The following is an 18,242-nucleotide window of genomic DNA, read 5'->3' as shown; positions in this document are numbered from 1 at the left end:
TCGGTAATTTGTGTGTCCGTGTCCGTCCCCCCCGCGCCGTCCCGGGGAGAATTCGGGTGCTGAAACACCCCCGGGCCCGGCCCCCCACGGCAGGAAACGCCTCCGCTCCGGCGCAGGAAGCCCCACGGAGGCCCGAAGCCGCCCCGCCCGATGCCACGGGTGGCGGCGGACCCCGGTAACAACCGCGTCGGGGGAGTTTTCACCGTTTCGTGACTAAATTCACCCGAAAACACCGCTTTTAACGGATTTAACCCCAACAGCCGGGCCGGAGCCCCTCCCGTCTCCCTGCGCCCACCCAGCGCGGCTCCGGCAGCGGCGGACGGAACCGCCCCTCCCCCTCCCCGTTCCACCGAGCCCGGGCGGGCCCGACCCATCACCGGTGCCCCCCGGCCAGCCCCGGCGCGGCCGCTGCCAGCTCCCCCACCGGGAGTCTCGTCCCACTGATACCGGCTCCGGAGCAGGGTCGGCATCCCCGGCGGGGAGCCGAGCCGAGCCGAGCCCCCCGTTCCCCGCTCCGGCGCTCACCTCCCCGCCGCTCTCCCGCTCCGCCGCCGCCCGGCGCCGCCCAGCACCCCCCGCGCTCCGCCGCTTCCGGCCCCCGCCCCGCGCACCGGAAGTACGCACAGCGCGGCGCGGCGCCGGCGGGGAGGAACTTTGGTCGGCCGCCGCCCTGTGATTGGCGGGTGGGGTTAGGGGCGTGGTTAGAAAGGGCGAGGGGTGGGGCTGGGTGGGCGGGGTCTTCCTTGGGGGTGGGGCCATGAAGGTGCCCGGGGCGGTGGGGGGGGCCAGGACCCCCATGGAGCACCGGGACCCCCGGAGAGGGGCTGGGGGGGGGGGTCTCCGGGATCCTGAGGCCCCCCCAGAGGGGCTGGAGGAGCCGAGAGCTCCAGGGGGGGCAGTTGGGACCGCCCCCCCCCGGGGCAGGTCCGGGGGAGGGCTGCGGTCCCCCCAGGAGGGGCTGTTGGGGTCCTCGGGAGGTCTGGGGCCCCCCGAGAGGGGTTGGGGGTGGTTTTGGGGTGTTGGGAGGAGGCAGGGACCCCTGGGAGAGGGGTTAGGCTGGAGGTTGGGGCCCTAGAGATGTGGCTGGGGGCTGCAAGTTGGGCCCCCAGGGTGGGGCTAGATGGGATGAGCCCCCCCCCTTGGGGAGGGGGATCGTCCTGGGCTTGCAGGGACAGGGCTTGGCTGGGGAGCAAGGCAGGCTGGGCTGGGGCTACAGAGGAGGTGGAAGGGAGGCATCGGGTCCTCCTGTCCCTCAGGAACGGCATCTGGCTGCGTCAGGGGGAGCTGAGGTCAAGGCCCCTCCAAGATACGTCTGATGGGCGTGGGATGGGAGAAAGGTCCTTCTGGGGAACTGCTGACGATCGAAACAGCTACACCCTTACACAGGGAAAATCCTGGGGGGCTCTGTGCCAGGGTTGGTCGTCATTGCTGGCTCTGTGCGGCAAAGATGGTTTTACTTGTGGTGCACGCTGGCTCACCCTGAGCATCAAACGACTCCTACAAGGCTGCTGTGCTTCTGGGGGTACAAAGCACTTTGGAGCCTCATGCTCGCAGACCCTCTTTGATCCGAGGGTCTCAAAGCACTTGGCAGAGCATGGATAAATATTGTTGTCCCAGCTTTGTTGCTGGAGAGACCGAGACCGGGACGGTCAAGGGAAAAATAACTCGGAGTCAGGAAAAGGTCCCTGGAGTCAACATGGGATTGTTCCCACAGAAAGAAGGCTCCGCTGTCTGCTTTTACCATTAGGGCAAGACTTGCTCTGAAAAGGTGTTTGCTGCCACAGTTAGAGAAAGGGCAGCAGTTGTCCCTGCCTGCTGCAAGGGACCTGGAGCTTTCTCAGTCCCAGCAGCCCTGGGGAGGGAGTTGAAGCCACCTTCAGAGCTGGGGGGTCTGTGCAGACAAACAGACGGAGCATCTGTCCCGGCGAGGGCTGCGACACGTTGACAGGATGGGAAGGAGGAGAAAACCCAGCAAAGTCGGCTGACTTTACCACCGCTTCCTGCCCTCTGCTCCGCTACCATAGATGGTCACGTCTGCTGCAGCGCAGGCTGGAAGCGGGGCCCGTCCACCGCCGAGCTCCCGAGCGGAGGAGATCCGGGCTCCGTCTGTGGGATCCCAACCGGGACAGGCAGGAGCAGGGCCAAGCCTGGGATCAGCCAAGGGCTGGGAGCAGGATCGCCGGGAGCGTGGCTCTGCTGACATCTAGTGAGGTTGTCTCCTCCAGCTTCACGCTCCCCCTGAGCTGGGGAGGCGTTCAAAACCCTTTGAGGGTTTGATTCTTCTGAGCAGCCAGTGGGTAGGAGTTGTGTGTCTTCTTGGCGAAGACACAGCTCGCCACTATCCCCCCTCCCCTCTATGCGGCCCCCTCCCCCCAGCTCCCAGCTGCTGCCTTGGCAAAGCACATGGAGCCAAGCAGGACCCACACCACTGCCCTCACATTGTCCTTCCCGGTTAGGCTGAAGCCTATAGAGGAGACAAGCAGCTCCCTGCAGTCACTGATGCCCTTTGGCTGGTTTTCTTGCCTTGTTTTCCACCCTGCCAACACCTGATCGGCCTCTTGCAGCTGTCTCCATCATGATCGGACACCTTAGGATCAATTGACATGATGCAAAATAGAAAATAAGATACAAACATCTCTTTTCTGTGCATATTTTATAGCATCCTGTAACAGTCACAGGAGTGAAGCACAAACCATGTCCTGCCTCACTGGTGCTGGGGGGACTGGTAGTCCTGGTGGGCAGCACAGGCAGGAGCTGACCTCCTGGGCTGAAGCTGTAAGAATAAAGTGAGACTGGGGAGAGGAACTAGAAATAACCAGAGAGTGGGGAGAGGAAGAGCGTGGCTCACCGGGGATATCGCAACCCAGCCCCAGGCTGGTGTGTTTGCTTCTGGGGTGGGTCTGTTCCGCTGAATGTGGTTCCTGAAGGAACAAAGATCAAGTTCCTGGTAAGGCTGGGTCATGGCAGAGTTGCCTGTTTTTAGGAGGACTGTAAACCAGGTCAGTGCTCTGTGGGGGATCCCAGTGCCTGTAAACCATGCCAGCCTGGGGCCGTCACTGTCCTGTCTCCAGGGAAAAGCTTACAGCTTCCCCATGCTGCTGCCAGGTGGTTGGTGCCTCATCCCTTTTTCCTCCAAGCACCATGGGAATATTTGCGTCTCTTTTTAGCCATGAAATGGCTAAAATGCCCTTGTGTCCCCTAGACAGCGCCCTTTGGCTTGTTGCAGCTGAAAGAGAGCACTTGTCCCTGCTCTGTTGTGGTGTGGGGAGGGCACTTGTCCAAGCTCCAGCCCAGGTCCTTGTCATACTCAGCAGCCTCCGACTCCTCTGCAGGAGCAAACACAGTCCTGGCAGGGGCTAAGGCAGTCCTGTGCTTTCAGAGCTCCCTGAGCCATCGCTGGTTAAGGCTAAGCCTAGAACACCGGCCTGCATGCAGCGTTTCATTTCCCAGCAAAGCAATTTAAAGCTTCATTCCTGGGAAAAGAAGTTTCTTGGTAGTGGGAAACCATCTCACTGTCCCATCAGTTTCTGGCCATGTACTGCAGTGCCTTGGCTACTTACATCCTTGGAAACAGGGGGTTTGCAAAACATTAACTAAAGCCCACCAAAACAGGTCGGTAGCCTTCAGTCTCTGTTTGCAGATAAAGTGAGTGACCTCAGCCAGGTGACACAGACAAGGTGACCCCTGGGGACAGCCAAGAATGCCTCTGTCCTGCATGCCTTGGGCTGCACAGCTGACCCTGGCTTAACTCTGCCTTCCCCAGCTGGTGACAGATCCCAGCCCGTCTGGGGATCAGCGTGCCAGGGAAGTGGACCTGCTCACCGTGATCCACTGCTCAGCATGATCCCCTGCTCAGCACCTCTGTCCCAAGCACAGCCCTGCTCTAGCAATCCTGCTTCTCCCCAGAGCTTCCCAGGCTGAGCTAATTTCCAGCTGGATCTGTTCCCTGACCCAGCCCCCCAGAGACTTACTGGCACAGCGGGGTGGCTGCGCTGTCAGACACCCCTTTCCATGGGAGCCTTTGCTTTGTTCAGCTTGAAGTGTCCGCGGAACCAGCCCTGGGTGATTTCTGCTGCAGCACGGGGCACGTGGGTCCCTCCAGCCCAGGGGCCAAGGGAAAACCATCCCCGCCAGCAGCTGTTTGAATGTTTCATAAATCTCTCCCGCTGCAAGATAAACCCGAGGCTCTTTGCCCTTTCCCTGGGGATAAGGAGGGAGGATATTCCTCACCCTCTGCAAGAAGAGACTTTTCTCACACTTCCACTTATTCCCTGTAAACAGACACAGCGTGGCCTCTTTTACCTCTGGGACTGTCCCTCCAGTCACTCCTGCTGCCTCCATGTGCCTCAGCCAGGAGGGGACCAGCCTCTTGGCAAAGCCACCTTTGGTGACAAACAGAGGATGTAAGTCCTATTTTGCAGGTTCATGTGCTGCCCTTTGGAGGCTACGACTGATGTTTGCTTGGTTTTGTCCCCTCCGCAGTCACCTGCCAGGACAAGTGCCCTGCGCTTGGGGTGAACATCTGCCTGTGCCCCATCACCTCCCAGCTCTCTCTCCACCTTCCCCCTGGCACATCCAGCCCCGATGGCATCTCACTGGCTCACCTCGGTGCTGCCTTGTGGCATGACCAGGGCAGCATCCTCCTGAAATGCTCCTCTGACAGCTTTGTGCTGCAAGAGAGGCAGAGCTACCCACCAGTCTGGGCTCAGCCATGTGCACTGGGAGCTGGCACCCAGCAGGTTTCCCCAGGGCTCAAGGTGAGCCTTGCAGCTTGACCAGAGGCCCTGGGAAGGGTACAGGGTGCACTAACATACTCCAATGAGTATCAGTGGAGAGAGGGGTGCCTGCAGCAGCCTGCCCTCCCCGCTGAGCAAGCCCTGGGTGCTGGGATATGGGCCTGTACCCCTGCCAGGCTCTTTCTACAAGCCCCACTGCTCACATGCACCTTCACCGATGTACAATGAAAGGCTCTTTCCCTTGTGAACAAAAGGGACCAGACAACCTGGGGACCAACAAGCCCCAAGAAACCTTCTGCTTCCTTCCAGCATGGGCAGTAGTGCCCCCCAAGTTCAGGGGGAGGCTCCCCAAGCCCCTCACACCAGATGGCTAACCCCTGCCCCAAGTGGTCCAGAAGCCTGTTAAAGCCCATCAGCTGGGAATCAGGGCTGATTCCCAGCACCCACATATGGTTTCTGGGCAGCACAGCCGCAGCCCATATGCCGTTACAGGCATCAGCTCAGCAGGTGCTGAGCACACAGCTGACACCCTGTATTTTCCATGTTCTGGCTTTGATTTTACAAGGCCAGCACTGCCCATACATCAGCCCTGACTCATGGCTCACCCAGCTGGCGCAGAGAACGCAGCAGCCATGTAACTCCAGCTCTGCAAGGAGGTTCTTCCTGGGCACTTGGGTGCATTTGCTTCATCATCAAGGTTAGTGTGGATTAAGCCATTCTACAGCTACTTACTGGAGGCCAGCTGTAGGTGCTGGCAGCATCTCCCCATGCATTTCTGGCTGGGTAGACTTCCCATGCCAGAAAGACTTTGTTCATGCTTGGAGTGAAAGGTCTCTGTAATCATGACTGAAGCAAGACATGGTCCCTGCTTCAAGGCTGGAGTTTTGCCCAGGGCTCAGTGCTATCAACTCCCATGGTCATTTCCCCCCCCCCATCTCTTTTCTTAAAAGCCTCAAATAGAAGAGGTGTGCTCAGCTAGGAATGTCTGGGCCATGGTTCAAGCTCAGTATGGTTTTAGTCTCTTGAGCTGGCTGCAAAAAAACTCAGAGACTTCTGAACCCCACAGAGCCAAAAAAGAGGAGGCAAAGAATAAAATGTCCCTGATCTCTGTTGAAACTCTGAAAAGAAAAGCTAGCAGCAATCTTTCAAATCCTTGGAGACAGCAGTGCTGCCCACACCCCTTGGAGGCAGCCAGGTCATAGCAATGGTCAGGATGACTCCTCGCAAACCCAGCCAGGAGCAGGACAGGGGTCAGTACGTTTGCAAGTCTCAAGCTCTGTGCATGGCTGGAGCACTGCCCTCCTCCTCCTCCTCCTCTCACAGAGGGTGCACATGGCACCCACCTGCTCTGCCACAGGGGCTTCAGAGAGCACTAGCTTCGTCCCCCTTGTTTTGTCCTGCCCTTGCTCCTTTGCTGCAAGCTCCATCCCTGGGGGAGCAGGGGGCACCCAGGCCATGGCTAACACTGCCTCTTGCCCTCTGCTCAGCACAAAGCCAGCTCCCAGCTGCCTTGCATCATCCCTTTTGCTTCTTTCCATGACCCACGCCACGGTGGCAGAGTGGGGCCCAGTTAAGCACTCCCAGCTAAGGTCTAATCCCTCTGCCTATTTTTAAAACCCCATCCTCGTTCCACTCCTTTGTACCCAAATGTGGAACAAAGGATGAGCCATCCTTCCCGAGCCCCCCTGCGCAGAGGCGCTGCTCTCAACTCAGGCACTGACCCCACAACTTTCTTGGTGTGACAAATGTGCTTAACAAAAGGCAACAGCCCTGTCCCCCAGCACAGCGGCCATGGGGAACAGCAGAGCTAGCACAGTCCCCTCACACTGGCCATTTGCCCCAACTGTATGGGAGGCTGCTTCATCTCTGGTGCATCCTCCTTGTGCTTACTCCAGCCTGCTTCTCCCCTCTGCATTACACTTGCTGTCGCAGGAGCGCAGTGCTCCTGCTGAGCAGGGAGGCCAGGGCTCTCCCCATTTCTGCTGCGGAGAGGGGAATGCGAGAGCAAGGTATAAATATCCACAAAGATTAGCCCTTGCACAGCACTCTGCCCTGGGAGAAAGTGTTGAGTGTCACCCACAGCCCACATTCCCTTTCTCTCCACTCCCCAGCTGCCTCTCCTGTTCCCAGCCCTGGGTTCACAATCTCTGCAGCCAGCACTTTGATTTCATTCCTCCCTCCACCCCCATTCCCTCTTGAAAGGGAGAAAATAATAGAGCCTTTGTTGGGTCGCTGCGGCACAGACATCGAGCAAGGAGCCGCACGGGGGTAAGGGGCTGCCGGGCACAGCCGCCTGCCTGGATTATGGCATTCCTGCACCTTCGGCTCAGGGGAAGTCAATCCTGCACCCCATGGTGTGTAAAGGGACCCTGGGCTTGCCGACATCCACAGAAAAAACAGCCAAACAAAAAAATCCTCCACACTCACGCTGCTGACTTCCCCCACTTTTATGTAAATTAATATTAATAGCTCCTCAAGTTTGGTTTCTGTACAGATATATACAAATAGGAAATAGTTTCATATTTACATCATTTAAGTTAATTAGGCTCTATAAAAAAAGAACAGCTTTCCACATTAGTGTCATATGTACAGACAGCAGAGGTGAGCTCACGTCCTTGCCGCGGTCACATTGACAGTGTAATGTACACTAACCATTACCCCCGGTCCCACAGGCAATCAGCCCCGCACAGGTCAGGCACAGACGGGAAGCGGGCACGAGTGTTACAAGCAAAAGGATCCCGCTTTGGGCTTTTTGCTCTCCGGGACCTGGCAGGGAATAGCATTTGTTTCTCATGAGGCACACAGGTACCACAGCGTCAATTCGTGTAATGTACACTACCAGCGCTCTGTGGGTCCCATGGAAGGCACAAGACCGGCACAGATCTCACGTTCAAGTCGGTAGATGCTCTGCACGGCTTCTCCCAGGCGCTCCTTGACAGTGCACACCTACAGCAGCACGAGGCTGGTCCAGTCCTGGAGGGGCCGAGTCCTTCGGAGAGCCCCAGTGTGAGCGGACGGACCCAGCCCGGGGTCACACGATGCTGGCCAGTTCTGTGTTGTCCGACTCTGAGCTGCTGTTGCTCTCCTCCCTGGGGGCAAAGGGTTGGGAGAAGGCAGGGAGTGAGCCATGGAGCAAGGCTTGCCTCCGAGCAGACCTCTGCCTTGGAGCCGCCAAGGGCTCAAGAGGGATGGCACCACCTTGTGCAGTCCCCAAATGAGTTTTCTTTAGCAACTGGGGCGGGTTCCCTGTTGATCTCAAACGCTTTACGCCATCTCTTTGGAAGCTGGGATTGGGAAAACAAGCCAGCCCTTCCTCACCCCACCACCCACGGGGCTTGGAGGATTCCTGGACAAGTCACAGTGTGTCCCAACCTGTCTGGGCCTGATCCTGCCCCCACACACCCTGCTGGCACACCGTGCTTCCTACCTCCGTAGCACAAGCTGACACTCACCTTAAGTCCTGCAGGGCTTTCTTGTTTTTCCTCCGCTTCTCCTCATCGATGGGGTACAGCTTGAACAGGAGCAGCCCCAGCAGGATCAGTGCCACCGGCACAGCTGACACCAGCATCTTCAGGGTGAAGTTCACCTCGCTGGGCTGGGAGCAGCCCCGGGTCTGGTACCCTGCAAAGCTGTGGACAGAAAGGGACCTTCACGCAAAGGAGTTTCTAGGAGGCAAACCCGTCCCTGTGGGGAGAGGTTCATGGACCCACAGCTGGATTTAGACCCCGCACCTCCCTCCCAGCCCTTGGAAAGCAGAGATGCCTGGATGCGGAGGCATCAGGCTGGCCTGCCTCCCTCCCTCCTCCTCAGCTCCCACGCAAAAACTCACTCTAAGCTGAGTGTGGAGATGCCCAGGGAGACCCCAGAGGTGAACTTGGTGAAGAAGACGTAGAAGGAGAAGAAGATGGCTTCATGGCCATGGGAGTTGGGGTGCTGCAGCTTGAAGTCATCTATGACGTCTGGGAGCATGGACCTGCGTGGAGAGTGGGATGGTGAACACTAGGACTGAGCCAACAAAGCACCTCCTCTCCCTGCTGAAAGGATTTCCCTTCAAGAGCCCCATCTTGGGCTGAAAACATCGCAAAAAGGCCTCCCAAGGATTTCTAACCACTCCAGCAGGCCCTGGAAGCACCTTGCCCAGGTCTCGGGGTGCAGTGCTGAGAGCACCAGGACCTCACACTCACCAGGGCAGGAGGAAGGCAGCGGCGACGCTGATCCCAGCTGCAACGGCCACAATGTAGGTGATGATGAGGTTACTGTCCAGGACGGCCACCATGATGAGGAAGGGGATGGCAGACTGGATAGGGGACAGAAACCAGGTTGCGTCAGCAGTGCCTGACCCAGACTCCTTGGCCTTTCCCCTTCCCTCCCGTGCATGCCAGCCCTCCAGCCACAGGGATGGCCAGGGAAGCAGCAGTGCAGCCTTCCTCCCAGAGCCCCACAGCAGCCATTTCTGCTGGCCTTGGCCACATCCATGACAGCACAAATAGCAGGATGAGGGACAGGCACCAAATCAGCAGCAGCAGCCGCCCCTGCCCAGCTCCAGGTCCTCTCAGGGGGGCACAGCTCTGCTCATCCCATGTGGGAAACACCATCCTCACATGCATCTCTGCGCTCGAGGGGACCCACTCACCGACATGCCCACGTAGACAGCCGTCTTCTTCCCAAAGCGGGTAAGGAACCACTGCCAGAGGGGAATGGTCAAGGTGGCCGAGAGCTATGGGAAGAGAAGGGAGTCATGGTGTCACTTGCTGGCCAGGCTCTTCTCTGAGGGAAAAGCTCTTCCCAGCAAGGAGCAGCTCCTGGGCATGGCCTCCTCCATCACATTTCCAGCTTTTTCCAGCACCTCTGATTTCCACACACTCCCGGGGCTGGCACGCAGCCACGCTGCCTGCTCCTACCCTCATCCCATCCCTCGCCTGCCTCCACTCCCAGGAAGGAGAGCTTGTAATTGGAGCGGGTGTATGGGGCCACCTCCTTCCCCGGTGAAAAGCACGCTGGCACCCGGCACCACCAGCCTCAGGGCACCCATCAGGTGCCAGCACACCTGCCCAAACAAGGGGAGGACCAGACTTGATCCTCAGTGCCGGGAAGGGACCTGACCTCGTCACCGCTGCCCGCACACAGCACGGCCAAGAGCCAGGCTCTGCAGGGACCTTGGCACCTTGGACCTCTCCACCCGATTGAGCAGAAAGGGTGGGAAGGGCTCCCAGGGATGAGGCAAGCTGGAAAGGGCTCTCAAGGAGCTGTTTTGCTCCATCTTCCTGGCAGTAAACACTGAGATCTTTTTCTCAAGGCGGGGGGGGAAGGGAGATAGTGGCAGGATTTGGACAAAAGGCCCCCACGGCTCCTGGTCTCCCCCATCTCTGGCTGCCTTCACACAGGAACAAAGGCCTTGCTGTTCCTGCCAACCCGCCTGGCCTTTGCAGGACATTTGGCAGCTCCTTCTCCCCCCCCTCCTCCCAGGGGACCTTCGGTCACTGTCCCCACGGCAGACCATCGCAGCCCCACAGCCTCCCTTCCCCTCAGCCCACAGAGAACCCATCCCACGCCAGCTCCTGGGGAGGACCCACAGGATCCCACAGCAAGCCTCCCACCGCAGTCCCGGCCCCGAAGGGCTCCGGGACAGGGCTATACGCACCATGATGGCCAGGAGGATGTTCTGGAACTCGTTGCGGAAGCCCAGGGTGTAGGTGCAGAAGAGGGCAAAGTTACCCTCCAGCAGCTGCAGAGGAGGCAAACAGTGGTTAGGGGGGGGACAGACACCCCAGCCACGCTGGAGGGATGTGCTCCTCCTCGCAAGGCTGCACCCAAAGCATAAGCAGGGAAAGAAAGCAGCCATTCACCGACCCATCCGAGGGCACGAGGCCACATCCTTCCTCTCTGCCTGGGGCAGCTCCGGCTCATTGAGCTGCCACCTCACATGCTCCCAGCCCGCTGGGATCCTCTTTGGGCCCTACGCTGCTTGTCCCCCAGCCATCTCCAAGCTGTGCTGCTGCCGTTCCCTCTCCCCAATCCTTCAAGCCCGGCTGTGCTTACCATGAAGGCTAGCGAGGTGAAGAGGAAGCCGGCGATGAGTTTGATGTAGGCACCGTGGTTCATCACCAGCTTCAGCCCCTGGAAGAAGGAGACAGGCTCATCCGACTGGAGCTCAGAGGACTCTGGGGAGCAGAGCAAATCAGCCCATCGTTAGACCCGCTGAAACAGCACCCTTGGGTGCAAGGGGTGCAGTGCCTCACGCCTGCTGCTGAGCACCCTGCACAAGCCCCTGCCCACCTACAGCATCCCACCTCAAAGGAGTGAGGGTAATGCCTGCAGGGACCTCCCTGCCCTCACGCAGGGGTCCCTCAGCCCCACGGAGGGGAGAGGATGGCCTGGTAGATTCACCCAGGATAAGCAGAGCTGGTCACAAAGCAGAGAGGGAAGGACAGGAACTACTGGACTTTGGATATCACCTCACCCCGGGATGCCCTAGCTGGCACTAGCAACCTTGGCCAGCCAAAACTGTGCAAGATAAATGTTATCTCTGCCAGTGCAGAGCAGAGAGCTAAGTCCTCAGGGCTGTGCTGTAATGTACCCTGGAGATGCTCTGGCCTCCTGCCCACAGTGCTGCCCGTCTGCAGCGCCTTCCCCATGCCCCCGTACCCAGACCTCAGCTCTACCTGCCCCTCTCTGGGGCTTGACCCACAATTGAGGGCCCAAGAGCTCAGCCAGGCTCCTGGGAAGCCCCTGGCAGGAGCTACGGCATTTCCACGAGATCAGAGTATTCCAGCATGTCTCAAGCCTCACCTCTCTTCTCCCGCACGCCCACCGACAGGATCACGGCGCAAAGGATGTAGAGTCCCCCGATGACCCCCGCAGCAATCATGTAGGCATTTCTCTGTGCAAGGGAGGGGAGTGGTGAGGGAAGGGGCTCATCCCAGGAGCCAGCCCGATCAAAAAGGCAAGGAGAGTGGGACAGGGGCTGCCAGCAGGTCCCCCTGGCTTACCGTGTCTGTGAGTGACCCAGTGTCATGGGTCATGTTTAGCTCCTCCATGGCCACCGAGGAGTTGGTCTTGCCGATGAAGAGGGGGCTCTCGATGCAGGGAGTAACCACCTTGCCCACGATCTGGCCCTGGATGGCAGTGCCCAGCACAGTGCCCAGCACTTCCACTGTCATGCCTGGAGGGAAAGGCCAGCAGGACTGAGCACAGCCCTTGGGCACCCAGGGCATGGGTGCAAAACCCTTCTCCACAGCAGAGCCTCCCCAGCTGCTATTCATTCCCCTTCACCAGGAGAAATGAGCCAGCTCAGCTCTCCTACAGCTCCCTCCAAATCACCAAGAGGTAAAGCCACAGGGAAGGAGAGTGTCTGCTGGGGAAACTGAGGCAGGGAGAGAGGCCAAGACTTGGTCATGCTGCTCCCACTGCTGTATGACAGAGCAGAAGGAAAGACGCAGGAGCTCAGATCCCCCATCATCTGCCCCAGGCACTTGGCCGTAACAGGGACCACGTCCCCATCAGCCCAGCTCTCGCTGGATTAGACAAGGATGTCTGCTGGAGAAGCCGGGGAAGAGGAATGGGAAGAGCTTGACCAGCTACAGTTAAAGCCCTGAACAATGTTCACCACACACCGTCCTTGGGGATGCCAAGCCCTTTCAGCAAGGCATCTGGAGGAGGATCATGACCCAGCAAGAGCTGCAGCAAGAGCTGAGCACCAGCTGCCCCCCGTCCACGTCAAGGAAGGGAAGGAAACACTCTTACGGTAGGCAGTGGCCGAGTCCCGCTCACTCTGCTCCCTGCTGATGAACATGGTCAGCGCCGAGTAGGGCACGTGGAAACACTGCAACGGCACGAGGGGAATTAGCTCAGGGATGGGAACCTGCCCCTCTGCATAGCTCAGCGAGGTAAAGGCAGGGATTCGTCCTCTCCATCCCTCACCCACCAGCCCTGGTGTGTGCAGAGCCCAACTCACCGTCACAAGGGTCTGGAAGATGCAGTAGAAGACGAGGTACCACATCACTTGGCCTCTGGAGATGTCTGGCACAAACCAGATGAGGAAGTAGGAGATGACGGCAAATGGGGTGGAGAAGATGATCCTTTGGGAAGACACAGTGTTAGCCTCACAAGCACACAGCGCCTGGGTAACCCCACCGGCCCAGCTCTCCCTGCTGCCACAAGTCCAGTGGGCTTCAGGCATCTGATTTTGGGGACTCCTGAGCTGCCCCAGGGGTGGCCCAACGTGCTCCAACACTTGGACAAGAGGTGGCTGCCACAGGGGTGATTCAGACCAGGCTGAAGGCAGCAGCTCAGGTCTTACAGGATGGGAAGCGGAAGAGCTGACTCAGACTTCCAGAGAAGAGCTTTATTTGCAAAAACAGACATCCCTACTTTGATGGAAGTGATTGATCTGCTCCTGCCTTTGGCTTCCATCCCTGGCCCCAACCTGTCCCCCAGGCAGCACTGCTGTGTGTTCAGCAGCGTGTAATCACCTCCGTCATCCTGGCAAGGGCTGGGGACCAGCCAGGTAGCACAGCCAAGCAGCTCAGCCCTGCACGCCCAGCAGCCAAATGCCTCTCACCAGCTTGGCTTTGCTGCCAGCCCCCCCTTCAAGCCCTGGTCCCGGGGTCACCTCCATTTTACTGGCAGGGATGGGGCAAACCACCAGCCAGCGGCAGGCTGGCTCCTTCTTCCACCCCTGCCCCCGGAGCTGTGGGTACAGGGACACGGGATGCAAAGCGCAACAGAGGATCAGAGGGAATTGCTCAAGCGCTGGGCCTTGGCAGCAGTCCCAGCAGGACTGGCCAGTGAGGGTGATCACAGCGGGAAGCCACCCAGAGCATCTCTCTGCTTCATCCAGCGCATCTCATAACCCTTCTCCTGCTACAACCCAGACAGGGAACAGCTCTGCCCTGCACCAGCAGTCCAAAGACACCACGAGCACCCAGGTCCTCCATCACTTGGGAAGGCACAGGAGGAATTCCTCCTCCTGGAGGGATGCGAGCCAGGTATTAAGGTATTATTTCCACATCTGTTTAGGAGACTGATTTTGCTTGGGGATTTGCAAGCACCCTGCAGTCCACAAACTACTGGACAAGGGCTGTATCCTGGAACGAAGCCAGCAGAACCGGACATGGGACACAGCCACACATGGTCAGGCCTGGCCCTCCGCCGCTCTGCTGCCAGGGTACAGCGAAATCTTTCCGTCCGGGCTGACGTACAGGACGCAAAGTTTAAATTTAAAGTTGGGGGGGGTGGGGGGAGGAGAACGAGAAACCAAATCTCCATGGATGGAGAGCCGGCAGAGGCATTGCACAGGACCCAACACATGCACATTTTTCCATGAGCACGTCACCCGGCAAGGGGGAGGAAAGGGGCGAGCCGGCTCCAGCCACTCCTCTCCCGCGCGCTTATCGCCACATGCATACGTGGAGCCAAGGGAAATTTTAAATGAGTCACGGCAGCCGCGCGGCGGGAACCACGTCACGCTCACACTGGGTGCCAGCGTGTTGCGCGTCAGATGCGCCAATCCCCCGCGGGCCCACCCCGGCACCGGGACCAGGGTGCTGAGCCCTGGCCAAGGCTGACCCACAGCTCCTGGCAATGGCAGAGAGTGACTGAGAGTTACCCCTGACCGAGGCCGAGGTGATTAAGACGCTCTCGCTCTCGGAGGAGGCCGCCGCCGTGACGCGCTCGCCCGCTCATTGGCCGCGGCGCGATGGTGTGTTCCTTTGTGCCATGGCTTGCACACCCCTTCCCAGCCCGGCGGTTAACTGTTTGCAAACGGCTGCTGCCCCGGAGAAGGAAGGTCAAAGCTGGGGCTCTTCAGTCACCAACACATCAAGGAAAAGTTTAGTCACCGGAAAGTCTGGGATGATCAAAGAAACTGGGATCTGCTCAGGGCTGGGGACAGAGCGGGGTCGCTGAGGCTGGGGGAGAGGAGGAGGCAGCCAGTGGATGAGCTGCTGGGACAAAATGTGCCCAAAAAGTGTTTCAAAAAGAAAGAACTGAAAGGGTGACAGCACTCAGGGAAGGTCTCCTCTCCCGAGGAGCCGGAGCAGCCCCAAGCTTTGAGCTAGAGCCGAGCTAGAACTGCCGGCAGCCGGCTGGGGCTTGGCCTCGCAGATTAGACCCTTCAGAGCCCAGCAGAAACTTTGGGCAATAGACCCTTGCACACAGGGGAGTTACACAGAGTCACCTCACGGGTGCTGAGGGTTGGGGTCAGGCAGCAGCCTCAGAGATCACCCCGCAGTGCCTGCAGCTCCTGGCTTTGCACACAGGGAAACTGAGGCAGCAGCAAGCAGCTCTGCAGCCACACCAGCCTGGGGCTGTGCAGCCCCCACACAGGCGACAAACCCCGAGTTCGGGAGGTTTAAACTCAGCTCGACTCCATCCAAATTGGACTCGGCGGGTTGCCTTTGAGCCATGTACAATAGCGGCAAGCTCCTCGCAGCCGGCTGCCCCAGCGCAAGTCGAAAGCTCTGGCTAATTTTAACGAAGCAGGAGCCGTTTGGAGGAATGCAGCTGCTTCGATCCCCCCACCCTGCCTCGAGGATGCGAAATTACAGAGAGTGGAGCCGTGGTGACCATCCGAGCACACGGCTATCCCGCGCAGCCCTGCCTGCACGCCCAGGCGGCTCCGCGCAGGCGGCCCTGCTCTAATCTCCGGACCCCAGACCCTGCCACACGTGCGGCTGTAGAAAAACTATTTCAGGCCATGCGTGGAGCCTGGCTTTAACAACAGCCGACTGCCACTGCCCAGAGCTATTCCAGGAAAGGCCGGAAGCAGAGGGTATAATCTGCGGGGGAAAGGACTGCATCCCTCTAGTTCCACTCCCCCCCCATGCCCACCCTCTCGGCTGCATTGTATTTCAGCAATCCCACAAGCTCCCAGGATGTGGGTTATTTTAGCACCACGACATGCCACCGTGTCCGCACTTAGGCATTAGCACGCTGCAACGCCCCGTGTCCCGCACAGGGCCAGGTGTTTACGGATGTCCTAACTCTGTCTTGGGTGCAGGCATGAGCCCTTTGGGGCTTTGCAAACCCTGTCCCATCTCCTCCAACTCCCTTCTGCACCCCTTCGCTCAGCACCCCGCTCCCAAGGGCAGCGGGAGTGCCCGCAAGCAGACACCCAGATCCATGACAGCTGTTTTCCTGCCAGAAGAGCATCCTCGTGACTGTCAGCCGGCACCCCACCACCGCGCATCAACTGCGCACACCCCCGTCCCTCCTCCCTATGGGTGTGATGCCACCTGCTCTGCTGGCAACGTGGCCCTGCCACCGACCAGGGCTCAGCAAACGTCGCAGGAACAAAGTCCGGCATGGGAGCAGCTCTCAGGGAGGCTGGAGCTGCTGCAGGCGCAGTGACATGGAGGACAGCCAGGCCCACCTCATGCCGGGACGGTTTGGAACCAGTCAGAGTAACAGGCACAGACTTGAAGCCCCAGCTGCTGGCAGCACCTTGGGCTTTTTGGAGAACTTGGCATCTCACCTGGGTGAGATAGAGCATCAGCACATGCTGCACTGCCAAACCTCATGCCAATGGAGGCCCAAAGCTGACTGGGAGCGCTGTGACACATCAGGCGGGGATGCGGGGTGCTACAGGCGGCTCTTACCAGGGCATCAGGCGGCCAAAGCGGGTCCATGATGTTTTGCTGATGAAGAAGCCCACCATGGGGTCTGTGATGGCATCCCAGGCTCGCCCCACAAACAGGATGATGGAGGCATAGAAAGGGTCCAGCTGCCGGGAGAAGATCTTGTGTCAGGACATGCAAACCCCCGTGCCCGTGGCTGCCCTTCCTGAGCTCCTCAAGACCTTCCCAACTGTACTGCGGCCCTGTCACCATTTGGGAGCAGGGGACCGGTCCATCAGCCTCTCCCCTTCGTTCAGTGGGATTTGAGGCACGGTGACCCAGTCCCTCCCGGTGATGCCCCACCATGCTCTTTCCACACCAAACTCCCACACCTCGGTGTGGAGCTCCCCAAAACCCACTCTGCAGCCAGCACAAGGGTGCCCCACGGGCACTTCTCCCCGTGCCTTCCCTCCCTATTTCACACTGACTCAAAACACTGTGGGTTCGCGGGACGGATCCCGCATCCCGCAGGACCGACACCGCCGGCCCGTTTTTATCACCTGGGTAGCCCGAGGCACGGAGCGGCCGCACGGTTCCACGCGTGGGGCCAGCCCGGTGGAAACCCACGACCCTCGGACCCACGCAGGACCGCGACTCCTGCGTGACTGATACCCCCCCCCCTTCCCCATACGCACCCCAGCGAGGTACACCGCTTCCAGCGGGGGTCGGGGCACCAGCAAGCCCCGGGCGCGCCCGCCCACCGGGCAAAGCGGCACCGGGGACCCCCCACCCCCGGTCCCGGTTCCCGGTCTCCCCCCCCCCGCCCGGTTCCCGGCCATACCTGCGCCACGTCCAGGAGGTAGATCTGAAGGAAGAAGCCGAGCGCACAGCCCGTGATCTGGTAAGGGGCCCCCCCGACGGCGTAGCACAGCTTACTGCACACCGACAGCCGCTCCCGGTTCTCCTGCAACCGGACTCGGCGTTAGCGCCACCGGGAAAATCCCCCCCCGCGACCCGATATCCCCCTCCATCCCCCCCCCCCCCCGTCCTCCTCCTTTGCCGGAGAAGCCGGTCCCGGAGCTCACCCTGCGGCGGGGCTGGCGGCAGGCGGGCGGCAGGAGCCCCCCGGGCCGGGCCCGCTCCGCGCCGCCGCCCCCGGCCATGCCGTGCGCGATGAATGGGACCGCGCCGCCGCCCGCGCGGGGCCTTGTACCGGCAGAACCCCGCCCCGGGAGGGGCCGCGCCCGGCCCGCTCCCCGCCCCCCGGGCAGCCGCCTCCTCCTCCTCTTCCTCCTCCTCCTCCTCCTCCTCCTGCCCCGGCCCTTCCTCCAGCCCCCGGCCCCTTCCCTCCGTCCTCCCACCCCCTCCGGCCCCATCCTTCCTCCATCCTTCATCCCTCCATTCTCCCATCCTTCACCCCCCCCCCATCCCTTCCCTCCATCCCAGCCTTTCCATCCCTTCCCTTTCTGCATCCCGTCCCTCCATCCTCCCCCCCACCAGGTGCCCCCATCGGTGGCAGAGGCCGAGCGAACACTGCGTTGCCCTACAAAGGGTCAGGGCTGCAAAAGGCACCGTCACCCTCCCTGTCCCGTGGGTTCCCAGTGGCACCAGCCAGTGAGGCCTGGGGACTGGAGGCTCTCAGTGCCAGCCCCAGCGTGGCCCCACTCTTAACCCCCCTCCATGTGGGCCCATTGAAGGGGCCAAAGTGAAGCAGGACCCCCCACCCCCAGCATTGGCGCCCGTGGTCCCTGACTGCTGCACAACAGCTTTGGTGGGTGACGGTGGCTCCCGGGCCCCAGCACCTCTCCCTGGGCCACCTGCGGTGTCCCTTGTGCCAGACGGCCATGTGGACATCAAGCCCAGCACGTCTCGGCTGTGCTGCGTGCCATTTGCCCACCAGCAGGCACACGTACGCCTGTGCCGGTGCCGTGTCACCACAGCGACAGCCGCC

The 18,242-nt window shown here is 60.1% G+C and overlaps 2 protein-coding genes across 4 annotated transcripts in view; both read right to left on the bottom strand.

Moving 5' to 3' along the window:
- CAP1 (cyclase associated actin cytoskeleton regulatory protein 1) overlaps positions 1-18,242 on the bottom strand; it is a 70,739-nt gene that overhangs the window by 13,024 nt on the left and 39,473 nt on the right. Inside the window, exon 1 of one of the 3 annotated variants that reach the window (XM_052811269.1) lies at positions 526-608. The exons of 1 other annotated variant lie outside the window; for it this stretch is intronic. Coding sequence is in view for 1 of the 2 variants with exons in the window: in XM_052811268.1 (XP_052667228.1) it covers positions 448-470 (23 nt within the window). In the remaining variant the exon portion in view is untranslated. Of the gene's footprint in view, positions 1-447; positions 486-525; positions 609-18,242 lie in introns of those variants that run through there. One more of the 3 variants, XM_052811268.1, reaches the window with a different exon arrangement.
- Positions 7,166-17,520, bottom strand: MFSD2A (MFSD2 lysolipid transporter A, lysophospholipid). The gene is made up of 14 exons (XM_052811261.1): positions 17,377-17,520; positions 17,133-17,255; positions 16,334-16,458; positions 12,691-12,814; positions 12,480-12,558; positions 11,726-11,898; positions 11,526-11,616; positions 10,776-10,897; positions 10,378-10,461; positions 9,370-9,453; positions 8,921-9,033; positions 8,566-8,709; positions 8,189-8,365; positions 7,166-7,825 (listed from the first exon to the last, which is right to left on the bottom strand). Exons 1-14 carry the CDS (start codon positions 17,452-17,454, stop codon positions 7,768-7,770), a joined length of 1,575 nt encoding a protein of 524 aa, XP_052667221.1. The 5' UTR covers positions 17,455-17,520; the 3' UTR covers positions 7,166-7,767.

The sequence above is a fragment of the Harpia harpyja genome, chromosome 16, assembly GCF_026419915.1.
Source record: "Harpia harpyja isolate bHarHar1 chromosome 16, bHarHar1 primary haplotype, whole genome shotgun sequence".
Taxonomy (NCBI): Eukaryota; Metazoa; Chordata; class Aves; order Accipitriformes; family Accipitridae; genus Harpia; species Harpia harpyja.
The sequence above is the reverse complement of the archived record's forward strand: the minus strand, read 5'-3'. Positions and strand labels throughout refer to the sequence as shown.